The following is a 19,091-nucleotide window of genomic DNA, read 5'->3' as shown; positions in this document are numbered from 1 at the left end:
GTAAAGGCATGGCCAAGACCTGAACACAAGATATACTCACAGAGCCTTCACTAAACAGTCTCAACCAGTAGCAGTTAAATCAACCAATGAGCTAGGGGACCAATCACCAAGCGTCAGGGAGAAGAAAACACTGAATTTGTCAAAAAATTTGAATATTAAATATGTGTGACTGTCAAAAATAAAATAAAAAAATCACTAATAATGCAGACACAACACTGTAAAAAAAAAAGGTTCCTAAAAATAACAAAAAATTAAAGAAGAAGCAATATTCACTGCTTAAACCTCATCCAAATTGCTTGTTTTCCACAGACTTCCTGCAGTTATTGTGTTCAGTATTTCAGGTAATTGTACAATTTATTAGTTGTTCTGTACTGTTATTGTTATGGATTGAATGTAATAATTGGGGATCTTCAGCAACAAACCTATCTGTCCTTTTCTACATCACTTTAAAGTCACCACAGATATAAGAAGGAAGCATTCCTGCTGACGTCGTTGACCTGAAATTAGGCTAACTCCTCCTGATGTAGTTATACATTAGCTAGCTAATTAGTTTATTTAGTTATTTTTCTAACATTAGCTAACTTAATACTATAAGACTATATACAACATACAGTAATGAGTCCATCAAGATTGTGACAGCCCTCAGGAAACATTGTTGAAACATCTTCATTTTGGTTTTCTTTTCGACATAGACGAGCCTAGCACACAGAATATCTATATAACAGGAAAGGGGAAAGTTGACTTAAGTTCTGCCGGGTACCACACTTGCTCAACTGTTGGAGCACAGAGCAAAAGGGATGGGGCTTAGGTTTTGAGTTTGGCTGCTGGAAGTTAAGGCTTTAGAACAACATTGCAGAGCATCTCGTTTCAATCACACATAAGACACATTTTCACAAATGTTATCAACAAATTGTTGCAAAGAAAATACATGATAAACGCAACAAATCTAAGCTTTGAAGCCACTTGGTTGGCAACAGAGAATGTTGCACCACCAGGACGCACATCAGCAGAGAGATCAGAGTCAGATTTTCATTGTCCATCAATGCGAATGGATTTTCCTGATAGAAGCCTTGGCAGAGGCATTCTCCTGCCTCTGAAGTAAATCAAGCTTAAAACCCCAAAGTGAACAGACAAACAGATGGCTGCCTTTATTGATTTGGACTAAATCTCCCTTTGATGAGGCGTTGTGTGAATCAACAACACGCTCTAGGATGGCTGATTATCCAGCTATGCTGTGGAAAGGCTTATTTTATTGAACCTCAGAACAGGTAGCAAATGAAGCCGAGAGAGAGCCAACAGCACTGACTATGAAACTTAAATGTTCCTGCCAGTTCTGCATGTTTAATTTAGCAAGTGGTATTGTGACATGCACTCACAGTTACACATGCAGACACACCATCCCATTTGCTACCAAGAGTGTTTTTAAGCAGGAATAAGGATTTATTAATTAACATCTGAGTGTATGTGTATCCAGGGGTCAAATTGGGCCGGGATCAATCCTGGCACAAAGGCTCTACCTGGGCGGCCCTCACAAATAGATAAAATCTGAATTCCAGTTTTCACAGTGGGCTGGGTAACAGCGGCAGTGTTGGATCTAACTTGTGCAACAGCAGAAACAGAAAGTTTGCTGGTCTGGCAGGGAGTCACTCTGGTCCTACAGCTGCATCCCGTGAACTGCCGCCCACTCTCCTCCCTGCAAAGTCAGGCTAAAATACATTGGTGCCAAAAGGCACCTGCCAAAACAGCAGCTCTTATTGTTTTTGATGTACAACCCCCTCACTAACAGCAACAGTGAGAACTGTTTTCAGCTGTAGCCTCCTAGTGGCAGGGAGTGTGGTAAAGAGAGCTCAAGTGCGCCCCCTTAAGTTGGTTGCACTGCACATTAAAACTGCTCACAGCTAATTTAGCATGACTTTTTCAGTGCTCTCTCTCTCTCTCTCTCTCTCTCTCTCTCTGTCACAACCTGGTCTCTCTCATTTTGCCTCCATTATCATTAGGAGTGAGTGAAAATGCTTTTCCCTGGGACACATGCCCGGTTCTGCAGATTGCTGTTCAAGGAATGTTGAATTCCAATCAAACACAACACACACAAACCCTCATTAATACTTTCAAATAATAGAATGCTACATGTCCATCTTTTTTTCCAGAACTTTTCCTAAAAGCAAAAGCCCACAGTTTTTCACTTTTCGCACAATAGATTAAACCAGTCAAAAGATTTCGAAAGGAAACAGTTTTACATTTAGCAGACTGCAACCTAATCAATTTAAAACTACCGGTTGCCGATGGAGAAAGGATGAAACAGGCCCACTCGTAATATAATCCTGCAGATGTGTGTCCAGTCTTTATTGATAACCTGGCAGCAGAGTTCTACACACACTGTCCCCATTCTCAGGCACAGACATTAAGCCTGGAAGTGATTCAAATGTATTGACAATTCTTCTGTCAGCTTTCCCAGTGGCTTATCAAGATACACAAGACAACTTCAATTATAAATGGAAGCAACAAGCAGCAATCTGCACAATAATGGTGATCATCCAGTTGGGCTGCAGAATGGCAGATGCTACACTACTGCTCCAACTAGCTCTGTGGGAGACAGATTTAAGGGTATAAATAATGGGAGAAACCAAAAACTTGAAAGATGTTATCAACATAATTTCTGGGCCATGATGGATGAGGCATTCCAAGTTCAGGCTCCAGGGAGGAGACCTAGAAAGGGGCTATGCTGATAACAAAGGACCACAGCAAATGCGATGCCCAGAAGCCAGTTGTTCTACAGAAACCCTTTTATTAAACTCCACAAGGATCTCTGAAACATCTCTCCAGAGCTTGGAGAAGGTTTGAATGTGAAGCACTGAGTTATCGAGGAACCTCCAAAACGGCAAACGTTCAGAGAAGGAAAACGCTGATTAGAATAATTTAAAGTCTATAATGGAAAATGAGGCCATGCAGCTTCACCCAAGGACTAAAAACTGTAGGACGGCTGGAATGATTTCCAGAGACTGGAACAGTCAAAGAACATTTTACACCAAAGAAAGACTATTTCAGAAAAAACTGATGAGGCAGGAAGCCTGTGAAGTGATATCTTTAATCAACCCACGCCCAGGTGCAAGAAGAATCATAAGACTAAAACATATAAAGGTCAAGGCCATGCAGACTTACCTTAAGTAGGACACCCAGCTAGATTAAAAACAAGAATCATAACCAACTAGTCCATACCCATTGGTAGCTTTGTCACCTTCTACCTATGCCTGAGTAGAAAAATGTGGGACAGACAGAATGACTGACTGACAGAATGACACACTGACAGTTTCTGTGATTATGTACAGCATACCATACCATGACTTAGTCATACCAAAAATTAGAAAAACAACCCAAACATTCGGCCACAGGAGGAGCCACAGCAATCGGTTGCATTTTAGCCATTTTTAAGCATTTTTCTGTTGTGATAGCGCCACCCAGTTGCCAATTAGAGTTAAATTTCTCCAGTCACCTTGAGGCGTCCTGTTCTACATATCTACCAAGTTTAGTAAAAATCAATATGGCGGTTAGACCTAGATAAGAAATTAGCTCTCTAGCGCCCCCATTTTGTTTGATGGGGTCAATAATGGAGGGGTCCCCTCAGATTATGTGTGGTCATATGCCTACAAAGTTGCGTGGTGATCGGTGAAACCCTTGAGATGTTATACACCTTTATGTGATGAGCCATGCCCTCCGCAATATTCATTGCCTTATAGAAGCTCAGTTTTAGTAAGTTTTCCAACTTTTGCCAAGAGGGAACTTTAGATATTGGTCCCTAGATTATGTTCACCCAGTTTCATGCAGATCGGTCAAACTTCCTAGGAAGAGATTGATTTTAAGTGTTTTTCAAAAAATTCAAAATGGCGGAAAATCTATATAACCGGAAGTTATGGGTTCTTGAGGCAAATTTGTTCTTCATGAGGAGAGGCATCTCTGTACAGAGTTTCATGTCTCTGTGACATACAGGGCATGAGATATGCCCATTCAAAGTTTGCAATTTCAATCTGTTGCTATAGCGCCCCCCTTTGGCCAATTGATGTAATATTGCTTCATTCTTATCCTCCCATGACCCTCTACCACTGTGCCAAATTTCACATGGATTGACCAAGTCAGTGAGGAGAAAAACAGGGAACAGACACACAGACACACACACACACAGACAGTTTTCGTCATTATAAAGTAAGATGATGTATTTGAATGATTTTACTTAATGAATCCTTGAAGTGTTTTTCAGTGACGGATTAATGAATAATGCTAAAAGACGACAAGATTAATTCGCTATTCATAGTCAATACTACATGATTTTCGGCATAATTGACATTAACAGAAATTAATTTATATGTTTAGCTGACTTATAAAATGCCAGTGCAGAGTGATTTTGTTATTGAGACAAATAAAATGAAATGAAAAACAACCATTCCCCTTATCAGCCCTAATGTGTGTTTGTTGTGCATGGAGGCCAGAAGAGTGAGGCCAGTGGCCTACTGCACTCAGAACAACTACAAGAGAGGTATGAATATCTCTTCACACATATATGACATATACTATCTCCACAGTCTTATTTTGCTACATAGAGACCACACTAATCCTTGCACTGCCTGTTAAAGTTTACGAATCATGTCCTGCAGGTTTGTCCAATATGAATTCCTCGGGATACACACACTGCCACACAATGCCTCTTTGTGCTTCTCTTTGTTTCCTTTATATTAACTCTATATGTCATAATAATAATAACGATGAACACCACTGACTTCAGGCAGTCAGGGAACCTACCAATCTGGCCTATTTTATTGGTGATTTTATTTTTGTTATTTCATCGCAGAATCATCTCTGTGGTTGCAAACATTAGTGGTGATGAGTGGATATAGGTCCCAGCACCTCTGAGGCAAGTTCATTATAGGCCCATCACTCCCTCTGTATAGTCCCTGAGCAGGGCGAACAACAATTTAGAGACACAGAATACTCACGATGATGCCCGTTTATTCCTGTTTACTATCCAGCACACCTACACAGATAATAACCCTCAATTAAACTACTGTACTGGTGTAAACATCACAGTTAAATGGCTGATTCATTCTGAAATTAGCATTATTTTTCCACAGATACACTTTGTATGTCTATTTTTACTATAATGGCCGACAAAATCTCTGGTATAAAACTGATGTAGGACACCAGTGAGAGGTGAGATGTCCACTTCTAAAGATGTTTAAACATTTTAGGGAGGGCAGTTGTAGGTTGGCCAGTGTGTCATTGTAGTCCAAACTGAAATATCTCAACAACCATTAAATGTTTTGTACAAAATTTAATGGCAAGCCATTCATGTTTCGCTAAGGAAAAATTTAAATTCCTTGAGATTTCATCTACTGTAGTACTACTATCAGGTCATTTTTTAATTTGTCCAATAATCTGTTAATGATCAAAGTGTCTTACAATTAGCCTTAGCTGTCCTTTGTTTTCAGTGCTCAGTAGCTAATATCATGCTCCAATGCTAAATTAAGATGGTAAACATGATAAACACTACCTGCTAATTAGCTTTGTCAAAATGAGCATGTTAGCATTTAGCTCAAAGCACCAGATCAGGTAATGTGACCATAGACTTTTGGTCTTGCTTTATTTTAACTTGTGTTGAAGTTTTTAAGGATGCATAGTTTTCTGAATTGTATCTCTTTTGGGCCACATGAGGAAACTCTTTCAAACCCCACTGGATAATTTAAAGGTACAAAGTGGTAAAAATATACATCATTTAACTTGTACAGCATTCAAAAAGCCAAAAGCACATACATATAATACAAAACCATAAACAACCATAGTGACGCCACATTCCTGAAAAATATATTTTAATATCTACAAAATGATGCAACCCTAAGGTTAATACAATTATTAAGAGCAGATTACGCAAAGCCTATGATTATGACCAATTCATTGTTCCGATGCCTGGGTCTGTCAGAGAGAGGACTTCTGGCTAAAGCCATCTCATTAAACTCTTAAGTGTACAGTCCATCCTCTGGGGAGCGCAGCACTGAGTACAGTTCAATAAGCTGCAGCAGCCAAGTCAGCAGTAGGTCAATAAGAGACAATAGCTGAGGTGAAAGGGCATGGCAGTGTGGTACTAAAGGGAAGGAATCGGGATAATGTCGTGGAAACAACTTTTACAGTTCCGAGTGGGGAAAACAGGGATAGCTGTGCATGGATAACAACTTGAGGAATGTAGCTGTATGTAGGGGATTCAAAAGAGTGTTGCAAATAGGTGGTTTTCAAATTAAGCAAAGAGAAGAGGAGATGAGAGCCATTAACTTTATTGAGCTCATTCAAGAATATCACCAGAGGCTCAAAGATTTCTAATCCGAATATCCAATAATGTTATGTTGCCTAGCAACAATACCTCAAAAATGCAATCAAGGGTGTAATGAAACCTAACCCATTTCCCCGAACATTTAATCAATTCCTCATCTTAGAGACCAAGAAATGAAAGTACTTTCTGCATTTCAACATTCCAGTGGCTCATTGTTGTTGTTGTTGACTTGGATCAATCTCTTCTGCTTTCCAGAGTAAGAACATGAGACTATCATGCTCCGTTCAAGGTTGCAAGGTTATGAGGTTCATGTATTGTCATTCTGCAACACATGGTTGCTCAACAAAATGTTAGCTGCAGTCCCTTTATGATATACACACAAAAAAACCTTGCTTGTACGACTCTGCACTGATGACAGCCATTGCCTGAGGCATATGTTTTCAGGTTGTGCATGTGTCCATCCTTTCGTCCTTGTGTGTGTTTGTTTGTGCATTCGTCCATGTGTCTGTCTGTCCCATTCTTGTGAGTGTGATATCTCCAGAAAGCCTTGAGGAAATTTCCTCAAATTTGGCACAAACCTCCACTAGAACCCAAGGATTGACTAATTAGATTTTGGTGGTCAAAAGTCAGAAGTTAAGGTCACTGCAACCTTGGGTCAATTTTGCTCTTGTGTGTGCAATATCTCAGGAATGCCTTGAAGGAATTTCTGCAAATTTGGCACAAACATCCACTTGGGTAGCTGTGGCTCAGGGTAGAGCAGTTGTATACCAATCGGAAGGTTAGTGGTTTCTTCCCCTAGCTTTTGCAGTCTACATGTCGAAGTGTCCTTGGGCTAGATACCAAACACCAAATAGCTGTGTGAATGTTTATCTGATGAGCAGGTGACACCTTGTATGACAGTGTCAGCCACCAGTTTATGAATGTGAATGTGGCTGAATGGTGCCTGCGTTGTGAAGCACCTTGAGTGGTTGCTAAGGTTAGAAAAATGCTATATGAATGCAGTCCATTTACTTGGACTCAAGGATGAACTGATTAGATTTTGGTGGTCAAAGGTTACTGTGACCTCATGAAACACGTTTTTGGCCATAACTCAAGAATTCATGCGTTAATTATAATAAAATTTCACATAAACACCCAACAGGATAAAGATATTTCACTGTGACATTATAATGCTCTGCAAAAACACCTTTCTGGCTATAATTCAACATCCTGACTCAGAAACAGAAGAGGAGACATTTGGTCAGAGACTGAATTGGTGACAGCAATCTCTGGAGCTCACCATGAAATTGCACTAATTCTACAGATCTTCTGTGCTGCCGGGTTGAAGATGTGTGTGAAGCATCCACATTTTAGAATTCGTTGCTTCTTTGCAGCAAGGTCCATATTTGAAGCATTGTCAAGTGTCTGGACAAAAATAATTGTAACTTGCAACTTGACAAGTTGGTATAGGCATCCAACCGCAAGGCAATAATTCTAGTTTACTATGGAGTTCATGAGTTGAGGAGTCTTACAGGGTGAGGAAAGAAGCTGCTGTCATCTGGTGGTACAACAGCGGATACTTCTGTATTGCTGGGAAGCAGGTTGAACAAGCCATCATTGGGGTGAGTATTGTGTTTTTATATCATTTGGGCTCTGCGCAGGCACCGCTCCTTACTGGTAATCACTGATTAGATTAGATTCAGCTTTATTGTCATTGCACAGAGTACAGGCGCTAAGACAACAAAATGCAGTTTAGCATCTAACCAGAGGTGCAAAAAAGCAGTGAAGTGCAGATTAATGTACAGGTTTTACAAAAAGACATAATTCACTTCATTGGCCAATCAAAACCCAGATCTTCTGCATGACAGACGGAGATACTGTCCACTCTGCCACTAAGCATCCTAAAAAAAACACCATCAACCGACATGGGGCACAAACCCACAACCCTAAGATTAGCAGTCTCATGCTCTACAGACTGAGCTAGGTAGGAATCCTATGCCACTTTGAAATGTTTCTAATTGGGATGCTTTATATTGCTCATCTGCAAAAGTTAACAAGCACTTGGCAGGGGAATGCCTTCCTAGGTTTCCTTAAGAAATACAGCCATTTCTGACCCTTTTCACCAGGATGGAGATATCTGATGACTCTGTCAGGTTCTCTGTGATGCAGTCCAATATCCAGTTACAGAGTGTAGTACTCTAGCCCAGAGTGCTCAGTTTCATGATTGTATTGAATGTCGAGCTGAAATCAACACACTGCATTCTGCTGTAGGTGTTGTTATTTTCAGGATGTGTGAGGACGGAGCGGAGGGCAGTGGAGATGGTATCCTCTGTGGATCTGTTGGCTCTGTATACAAACTGGTAAGGGTCCAGACTGGCTGGGATGTTGTGTTTGATGTGCTGGAGAACCAGTTTCTCAAAGCACTTCATCAGAATGTGCTTGAGTGCCTCCAGTCTCTCCTGATGCTTTTGCTTCAACTCCTCAATGCCAGCTTTCAGTCTGACTCTGTCTTTGCTGTATGTTTCCTTGTAACATGACTGAAAGGTAGCTTTTTTGGCTCTGGTTAAGGCTTTCACCTCTCAATTCATCAAGGCTTTCTTATTTTCTTTGTGATCACCACATCATCAAAACATTTGCAGATTGATGTGGTTCTCCTGGGTGGCAGCAACTCTGAACATGTGCCACTTTGTGCCCTTAAAACAGTCCTGTAGAGCTGCTGTAGCATCATCTGTACACACTAGGGCTGTCAAAAGATTAACCTTTTCAATCTCAATTAACTGCTGGATTTCATTAGTTAATCACGATTAATCACACTTCTTTTATTGCAGGTTTAAAATTCCATAATTTTGCATTTCAAAAGACTTTTAAAGTCCATATTAACAAGGTAAAGCAATTCCTACAAGAGTGTTTTGAATGGGAATCAAATAAATGCACAGATATTTACTTTATGACCTTGATTTTTAGATTGATTTCTTTCAGATCAGTGCTGCACTGCAACCACAGTATGGTCAAAGAGACAAAATGACAACACACAATTTATCCTTTGAGACCCACATACTGTAGACCCATTTCTGTCTTTTTTGGGGGGTTCAAATATGCCATATAGAAGTGGTATACATCATCTGAAAGCTGGAAACCTGAATATTAATTTGAGATGCAACTCAGCGCTGTGTGAGTCATCAGACAAGTGTCATGTCTGATGAAGGGCAGGAGCCCGAAACGTTACATCTAATAAATTCTTCAAGGAGCAGCTTCTGGTGTGCAGACTTTATCTTTTATTGAATATCAATATACTGACGGAATTATTGCAAGCATCGAGTATCGAGTTTTTCAAGCTAGCATGAGACTTGCGCCATGTTTCAATTCTCTTGCTCTCTAGTGTGGCTCTTCCCTTATTACAGACACAAACAGAAAGAAATACTCGCAAACATGATGCATCAAACACACACTCCTTCACCCATCCAAATCACTTTGTCCCAAGCAATAGCAAGCCAGGTGTGTTTCTCATCTGCAGGGCTCAAGAATGCTACTATTTAGTCACATTTTGCAACCATGGAGCACCACTGCCACTTGCAAATATTATTAATACACTGGAGAGCTGTTACTTGGTTTCCAACTTACGATGAAAAAATCATCACTTTTAACGGTGCCACTGTAACTGTTTAACTTAATGAAAATAACGATAGCATGAGTAAGAAGCATGTGTCTTTGTACCTTTGTACCGCAACTATTTTGTCAAATTTTGTGACCATGGAGCACCAGTGTGACTTGCAAATACTATTAATTTATTAACTGGAGAGCTGTTTATATGTTCCCAGCTCACAGTGAATAAATCCTTTGACTTTGAGCTAACTGCTAACAACAACTGTTGACCAGAAGCTTCAAGCTCACAACAAAAACATCAACACTTCCGGCCCGAGATAAAATGGGTGTTTTAGAATAAAAGCATCAGTGGCTCTGCTTTGATGTATCTAATTATAACAAGTATTTTTCAACTTTATTATAACAGTACTTTATTTAACTTTTTTACAACATTACTTTATTTAGCTTTATTATGACAATAGCTATAACTTAATTGTAACTTAGTAGTCTACAGTCCTTCAGAAGAAATTTCAAAATATTGCAATATAAATCTTGTGTATTGCAATGTAGCCTAAAATTTAGCAATATTATTTTTCAGCCATATTACCCAGGCCTACTTTGAATAAGACAAGCCTGTAGAGTAAGTCAGTACAACAGTTCTGGCACCCCATGGTCAAAAATAGTTACCCAGTTTGACACAGCACTTACATATAGACTCCTAAAAGCAATACAGTTTTGTATGAAAGCACTGAGGAGGCATTGCTGGAAAACACATTTTGAAGCACTGGTGCAAATGGAGAAGCTTTTGCATGACATTACAATAATTTTGCATTCCAGCAGCATGAAACAAAAGATGTTTTGCAGCTCTTTTTGTCTAAATTACCAAAATAAACTGTAAAATGGACATGTATGAAATATTCATATTTGATGTGTATATGCAGTACACATTTAAAAAACTAACAATATCCTCTCAGCCTGTTTTTCCCACAGAGGTAGGAAGGAGCAGTTTTGATGATACTGCAAACGAGGCCAAGGAAAAGGCTATGCAGTTGTGTCAACAATCTAGCACCCACAGCTGGTGCCATCATGGGGGTCCACTGAGGAGCAGGCTACAAACTCAAAAATAGAGGAACAGGAGGAGTACAATTTTTTTTTTCAAAGGAGTCCATTTTTCACAAAAGACCTATAACAGGCACAGGACGGGCTCTCCGGAGCAATTTAATAAAAAGTTACAAAGTAGTTTCTGATAATTTGGGGGTACGGATTAGAGCCATGATGTTCTTCAGTTTAGTCTCTGATTTTAAGAAAGTTCAGTCCGTTCCTGGTTTGAACTGTTTGGTGAAGAATTAGTAATATTTAACTATGTTTACAAAGTTAATAGCTCAGTAACAGTATCTACAAAAGACTTGTTAGAATGTGATTGTTGATGTACATTTTGCTGATTTCCTTAAAGCAGCTGTGTGGAACTTTTTACCATTAATAAAACTGTCCCTAGTTCGTATCACACCCCCTTGAAGATCTGCATATTTATTTGAACCCAACAGAGACAAAAAAGCCTTTCTCTATATGGCTATTTAGCATAGCCTCGCGCGGGTTGGAAGGATAGCGGAAGTCAGCAAACCAGTATACAGTACCCGAAGCGGAAGTGATTCTGCTCGCCCGCAGCGGCCCGCAGCCATTAAACCACAGAAGAAGAAGGAGCCGTGTTTACAGAGAGTGTTCTCCAAGTTAGCAGTACGCAACGGGCAGAACACATAACAGTTTTACCAGAGATGTATCTATAAGGACTTGGTTGTACTTTTGATGTCATGGCAGATAACGAAGGAGCACCATCTAAAAGGAAATGAAAAAGAACAGAAGAACAGAAGAAGGCTAAACGGGACAGTAACAGGGCCCAAGCCAAAACCTGTGTAAACCTCGGTCGGGCATTCACCAAGTGGAGAGAGCTGAGAGATTTGAAAGGTTTTAAAACTGATCCCAAGTTGGCCCTTTTCCTAATCGACAGGTATGTAATTTTAGTTTTTATTTAGAGAATATACCGCAACTTGTTAGACGCTGTTTCACTTCAATATATGATGACATGGAAGTTATAAGCAAGCTAAATGTAGCTGATATGAACCGCTTTTGTCTAGTACAACAAACGCCACAAAATTATCTGTGACTGTGACCATGAACACAAATATACAGCAGGCAGCTGTCTTCAGTTTATAAGAAATTCAGAGCTACACGAGAACATTTATGAACAGGTCTTACTTTACTACTAACTTGTGTGTAATGTTAGCATGTTAGCATGTTTCCACTAATTACTTGGACTGACCTAATGTTAGTAGCGTTAGCTTTGCAAGCGAAGGCTGCAGGTTACAGCTTTGCTGTGTTGGATTAGATCAGAACAGAAACACGACAGGAGAATTTACTGAGTCATTTTGCTGTTTCCACTAATTACTTGGACTGACCTGACGTTAGTTAATCCTCTCGCTCTCCAAAACAAATGCATGTGGTAATTGCCGGTTGCAGTCGAGATTTTATGACACCAGGCTGTGGGTGTCATACCGCTTCGACCAAAGGGGCGCTATAATCAACGAAAACGAAAAGTTCCACATAGCTGCTTTAAGATTTTAACCAGGAAGTGAAATTCTGTCAGCTACACTGCAAGAAGATTGTTAATGAGTCAATGAAATTTACAATATGATTAATTACACCCCCTTCAACTTCAAGTTAGTGTTAAAGATACTGAATGGCAGTACCAAGTCGTACAAAGCAGAAAACACTTCACCATCATCACAGAGATTCAAGTTCTGGCTGTGGTGCTTTTGGCTTAGCCCCATCAAACAAGCCAACAAGGGATCTGGTCCTTATCATGGTACTAGCAGCTCCTACATTATATGTCTATACCTTTCACCAACAGTGGAGGTGGCTATAGTGATTTGCTAACCCAGTTAAGCCCCCCTCCAAAGTATTTTTTGGCATTTTAATGATAATTGATATCATTTCTTGAAACAAAATATCTTTTTTTTATTATAGTTCTCATCATCCATTCATTTTCATCCGCTTATCTGGGGCCAGGTCGTAGGGGCAGCAGGCCAAGCAAAGCACCCTAGACATCCCTCTCCCCAGCAACGCTTTTCAGCTCCTCCTGTGGAACCCCAAGGTGTTCCCAGGCCAGATGAGATATGTGATCCCTCCAGCCTGGGTCTGCCCCGGGGCTTTCTACCAGTGGCATGTGCCCAGAACACCTCTAACAGGAGGCGCACAGGAGGCATCCTGATCAGGTGCACGAACCACCTCAACGGAACCCCTTTCGATACTAAGGAGCAGCGGCTCTACTCTGAGCTCCCTCCAGATGGCCGAGCTCATTACTCTATCTCTAACGCTGAGCCCAGCCACCCCACGGAGGAAACTCATTTCGGCTGCTTGTGTCTGCGATCTCGTTCTTTCAGTCACTACCCAGAGCTCATGACCATAGCTAAAGGTTGGGACATAGATGGATCAGTAAATCAAAAGCTTCAGCTTCCGGCTCAGCTCTCTCTTTACTATGACAGCGCCTGCATCACTACAAACGCCACACCAAACCGCCAATCCATCTCACGCTCCATTCTGCTAAATATCATATTGGTATTTGCATGTGCAGTAAATGGGTGCAATCAATGCAGAAATCACACCGGCAGAAATAGTACAACACACCAACTGTCTCTCTCACTGGCTCTCTTCTTTACTATCTCCTGGCCAAGGTCTGCCGTTTGAAATACACTTTGGGGGCAGTAGCTTTACACAGTCCACCAACACCAGCCTCTAACAGGACCAGACGCTGGTAAGCGCACAACTTTAAGCCCAGACATGCAGAACATCTCCATGCAGCAACAAGAGAAAAGTCACATAGAAACCAAAAAGGTAAAAAGAATCACAGTGCTGCTCAGTGTGGTTTCTGTGCTGGAAGCCAGTGCTGGTGGATGTTGCACCTCCAAAATGTCCCATAACTGCATTTCAAACAGCAGACCTCAGCAGCATGTCTATTCAGCCAGCATGTGGTGGTGCATCTCCTCGGTGCAGCAGCCAAACGGCGCCTCACATCTAAAACAATCAACAGCTGCAGCAGGAGGAGACAGTACAGAAGAGAGTGAGGGAGAGAGACAGAGTTGGTGCTTTTTGCTAATGCTTGCCTCATTTGTGGTCTGATAAACAGTAAATTCATTAAATTAAGTGCCATATCGCTGTTTTCTAAGGTACTGTAGTTGCAATCTGGTTGCCATGGCAATAGATTATGTCCAACTTTTACCCACAACCCCACTCTCAGTTTGAGAAAGAATGTTAGCCGTTGAGTAGGAAGTAACACTGGCTGGAGGGGGCCAGTAAAATACCAGTAAAGTTAATATGTAGCATTTAGAGTTAAGTTTTTTCAAGTGTTTTAAGGTCTGTATGAGCACATAGACTTGATAAGGGAGTTCAGCATGCAACTTTGCAACATGAGCTGTCATATCAAGTTGACTGTGAATTCACGTGTATGTATTTTTCATCGTTATTTATGTTTTATGCCTCTCTGTCAGTTTGGTTAAAGTGTACTGAGCCGTAGCTACTTGATGCTTGCTGCAAATCTTCAGGGATATGTTTTCTCCAGATAAAATCTTGTTACATATGTTTAATTCAAAATTGCTTCTTAATGCATTTGCTAAAGATTCTTGATAAATTTATCAGTGAAAAGACACCACCCTGCCAACATATTCTCAAGAAGATAGATATCTTACAAAAATTCAAATACAATGGTTTGTATTAAATCTTACAAATAAAGAGCCCATGAATGGCAATGCAAAGTTATATCACTTAGGTTTCGGAAAGTAAAGCTAAAGGTAAGGTTCAAGAAACATGGATGAGTGTCATCACGTTATGTACTTAATGTGCCGATCACACCAATGCAACTAGATGAGACAATGTATCATCTCTATGCAGCAACTCTCTGTACTTCTGTTCTGATTTCCAGCTCTTCAGGCTTATTTTGTGGCTGAATATAATTTGTAGCTACTTAAAATAAGAATGAAGGTAGTGATAGGGAGATGCTATAGTTGCATTTGTAGTAGTGATGAACGGCAAAAAACATAAAACGAGCATCAGATGGACTGTATTCATAATAAATTCGTCACAACAATATAAGTAGGCAGCATAAATTAATTAGTCAATGAGAATGTGTGTGAGGGGGCATAAGGACAGACAGCGACAGCAGTAGCAACCGACACGTGAGTACGTAAACAGAGGGCTCAGTGGGGACGGAGCACCTGCCACAGCAGGCAAACAGGCCATCTGCGGTCAAGCTGATTGGATGTAGCAACAAGCAACATGCCTTACGTTCTAAAATCAGCTGCTGGTGCTTTGACCAGCGGAGTTGCAGGTGACACCATCAGCCAGTTTGAGTCGAGCTCAGGCGGCCAGTTCACACCACTTTCCTTTGCAATGTACTAAAACGGTTTTGTCTCATCACGAATCTTTGGTCTGAACTGGGCTTTGAGTTCACTTGGTTTCACACAGAAAATGAACACAGGTCTCCTGGGGGAAAGTCATGTGTTTGTTTGATCCATCTACCAGCCTGCCTCATTACGAGGACTTTTCGTCTTTATACATTATATTCTTGCTTCTATGCCCTCGTCAGCACATTGGTCACGTGATCGCAGCCTTCCAAATAACATGGGTTATATTCAAACTCTGGTGCATTATTTTTCATAGGTTAACGTACAAAGAGTGCATTAGAACTGCCTGACCCTGTAACTGTCATGATTATTACGTGTTTTAAATGAATGTCACACAACAACCACTTGCAACTAGAGTTCCCTCTACTGGAGTGATCCCTCACCGGCATCCCTCCTGTAAACAAGTGTAACTCCATTCAATAGAATGTGAAACCAAACTGAAAGCATGACAAAGTCTTTATATCAAGTTTTCAAGGCAGATTTTTCGGTTGATAGACCGAACAGTATGCCAATATTGCTGTTGAACTTGGGCAAACCTCTCTGTTTTGCATCTGATCATTAAAATAAGAAACTCATTCACATATTTATTGGCAATAGCCTACTGTAGCACGTACTGCATGCTTGGAAGATTGCTACTGTACATTTAATTCAGGATGGATTGGTGGTAATTTTCACCTTCAATGACCAAGAACTACTTTGTACATTTGTGGTACGCAAAAAAGTACGCATCATGGTCTCATGTGGGCCCATTACGTGTCTGTTATGGTGCAAGTAGAGGAGCTGATTCCTCCTGTGGGTCTGTCTTTGAGCATGAAACCACTTGTTTAGATGGAGCCTATTTAAAACTGTTGCAAAAAAGTGAAACTCCAAAAACTTCCAGTACCAGAGACCAGTAGCCAGGCTCCAGTCTCTCCACTTAGAGATAGTTGTTTGTTGTGGATCACACTGTGTGCGTGTGTGTGTGTGTGTGTGTGTGTGTGTGTGTGGGTGTGTGGGTGTGTGGATGTGTGCATTTAGAGCAGTCTAATACAAGAGAAAGTGGGTCATAGCTCCTCAGGGGAACCACTCTGGTAGCTTGAACTTCCTCTTCATCATACATGTTTAATGATGGATTGTAACATGTTTAAAGGCAGCGGCCCAGCCACAGCTGCTATTGACAAAAGCCAACATACACGTAAACACTCACTCACAATCATGCACACACAAACACACACACACACACATTCACAGAAAGAGGAGAGTATAAAGGAACAAAGAAGCTCACACTGTATATACACTGTAGACCATATATGCATAGGAAATATAATCAAGTAGCCTACATGCTCTGATATGTATATGCACTCCCAAACCACACACACACACACTCACACACACACACACACACACACACGTGCAAACACTCTGTACTGAAGATTTATCACAGTACAGTAGAGATGACTGGTTTTTGACAAATTTTTCATAAAGAAAATAACTCACATTTCTGGTATTTAGGGACGGTCCCTGAGAGATATCCCTGTAATATTCCATCAGTTTTTCTAAGGATTGTTGCAATGTAATGTGCAATATAAATATAATGTCATAGTACAAACTGAGCCTTTTTAAAGTTTCAAAGTTCACCAGAATGTTTTTCAGACTGGTCTCCTCCTGGCTGATTAGATTTATAATGCCAATATTGAAGAAATCCCAGCCAACTTCTCCACGCAGGAACTAGTTGGATTAGATCACTGGTCTTCATTATTTTCCTAGACCCATGTCTGCAAAGTGCTGGGAGCTACGGGGAATATCGGGTGGGGCTCTTTCTCTCTCTCTCCAGCCAGCCACAGTAAAAGAGAAACCAACACTTACACACTTCAGTCGGTTCAGGAAAGGATGGAGGACATTGGTGGATTTGCAAAGAAACACACAGATGTGCTGTATATATGAAATGCTTTGTAGATTCTGCTGGTGCAAATGGATGCAAGCAACAAGTTCACAGATCACACTCTTCTCACCTTTAGTGAGCAGAGAATATTGTGAAACAGTGTGGTGTGTGTTATGCTGCTTTTTCTTTGCAGAAGAGAAGATTTTTCTCTTCTTTTCAGACCGGTGGACAAAGAAAAACCACATGCACACACCTGTTAATGTAAGGCTCCCTCAAATCTGCAAATCAGTGTGTCCATTTTCATTGCAAGGGGATACATTATCAGGACAGAATAAGGATAAAATTTCACATTTCATCATATTTCTCTTTAATCCTACTTTGTAAAGTTTAAGAGAAGTGGTGTGTGTTTGAGATTAAAGTGCTGAATGCTCTTATAAAAACAAAAATTCACTCTTATCAGCCCCTACAGCTCGCGATGAGATCATCAGTTTCACCATCCAACTCAGATTATTCTTAGGACAGCTGCAGGTTCCTGTAATAAAAATCCAGTCTACTTTAAAGTCTCAGAGAGAAGATTGTGGAGTCTGACCTGAGTCCGTGTAACGCGGTCTGGCCAGGTCCCTGAAGTAGTAAATGAAATCCAGGCAGTGGTCGTCCTGTACCTCTCCCTTGGAGCACAGGTCGGAGAGCAGTTCCAGCGCCTTTCGACAAATCTCATCCTCTCTTTCTGCAGGCATTGCCCTCCAGCATCCTTCTGACTGGTCGGCCACTCCGGCTGATCCTCCACCACCTCTCTCTCACACACACACACGCTCACACACACTCGCAGCCTCTACCAGCGCAAAGACGCACCAGAATCAGCACGGCTACACCCCTGGATAGCTCCGGTGCGCTCGACGTATCCGCAATATCCGATGAAGTCCAAAGTTTTGGTGGATTTGGAGTAAATGCTTGAGGTTTTGGCAAAGAGAAGAGAAGTTTTCATGGGTTGAAAATCCTCTTTCGCATAGTTTTGTTGTTCAGCAGTGAAATAAGGCGCCAATGGAGCGCGCAACTCACGCTCTCCTCCTCCTCCTCTTTTTTTTCCTGTTCTTCTATTCTCTCCTTTCTTTCGGTCTTACTTTCCCGTCTATCTCCTGCTCGCTGCTGAATCACTCCTGAGCCTCGAGGCTTCAGCAGCGCCAGTCAAGGTCCTTGAATGAATGCTCGGCTTTCACTGCGCTCAATTATCTCTCAGCGCACTGGGATGCAGAGAGACAGACAGGAAGCTCTGCCTCCATCAACCCCCCCCCCCCCCACCACCACCACCACCACCACCATCATCATCTCCCTGCCTTCCCACCTCAAAGAGAAGCCTTCTAAGGAGAAGCCAGTGGAGATTTCTGTGTGCTTTACCTCTTCACTGCAAATGTCATGAATTCCCCGTGTCCCTCCTTTTCTCCTTTGTCCAATAAGTAAAGTCAAAGATGCGATTCCTCTCACCATGAGTAATGAAGTAATGTCCCTGTGTGCTCCTGGGTATAGCATGTGGGGTAAGGGGCCCAAACACCTGAAAGGGCCCACATGCACGAGTCTGACCTTTACTGATAGAGGTAATGAACGACAGATAAATGTCACATTAAAGCCCTGGTGATGGAGCTAATAAAGGCCTTGCTGCCTCAGTCTCTGCGTCTCTTTCTGTGAGTGTTTGTGAAGAATTATAGGAGAGGACCTTTCAGTGTATCAACAGCTACAAGCAACATAAAAATAACTTGACTGTGAAGCTTTTGTTATATTAATTGGCAGAGTTTGAGCCGCATAAGGCTGATTATCAAACTGATGTCAAGTAACTGTGAAAGAGGGTCCTACTGCCAGGGACGGACAGGGAATGAAAATGGTCCTGGACTTTTTGAGTCAGGCTAACACA

General features: G+C 41.2%; 1 protein-coding gene across 1 annotated transcript in view; it reads right to left on the bottom strand.

The window, feature by feature from the left end:
* The window catches only part of syt9b (synaptotagmin IXb), a 72,934-nt gene extending 54,516 nt beyond the window's left edge, over positions 1-18,418 (bottom strand). Inside the window, exon 1 of the mRNA XM_033635907.2 lies at positions 17,775-18,418. Coding sequence (XP_033491798.2) covers positions 17,775-17,922 — 148 coding nt within the window. The 5' untranslated portion in view covers positions 17,923-18,418. The remainder of the gene's footprint in view (positions 1-17,774) is intronic.
* Between the last annotated feature and the right edge of the window lie 673 nt (positions 18,419-19,091).

This window comes from Epinephelus lanceolatus, chromosome 5 (genome assembly GCF_041903045.1).
Source record: "Epinephelus lanceolatus isolate andai-2023 chromosome 5, ASM4190304v1, whole genome shotgun sequence".
Taxonomy (NCBI): domain Eukaryota; kingdom Metazoa; phylum Chordata; class Actinopteri; order Perciformes; family Serranidae; genus Epinephelus; species Epinephelus lanceolatus.
This window is presented reverse-complemented; position numbering and strand designations above follow the sequence as displayed.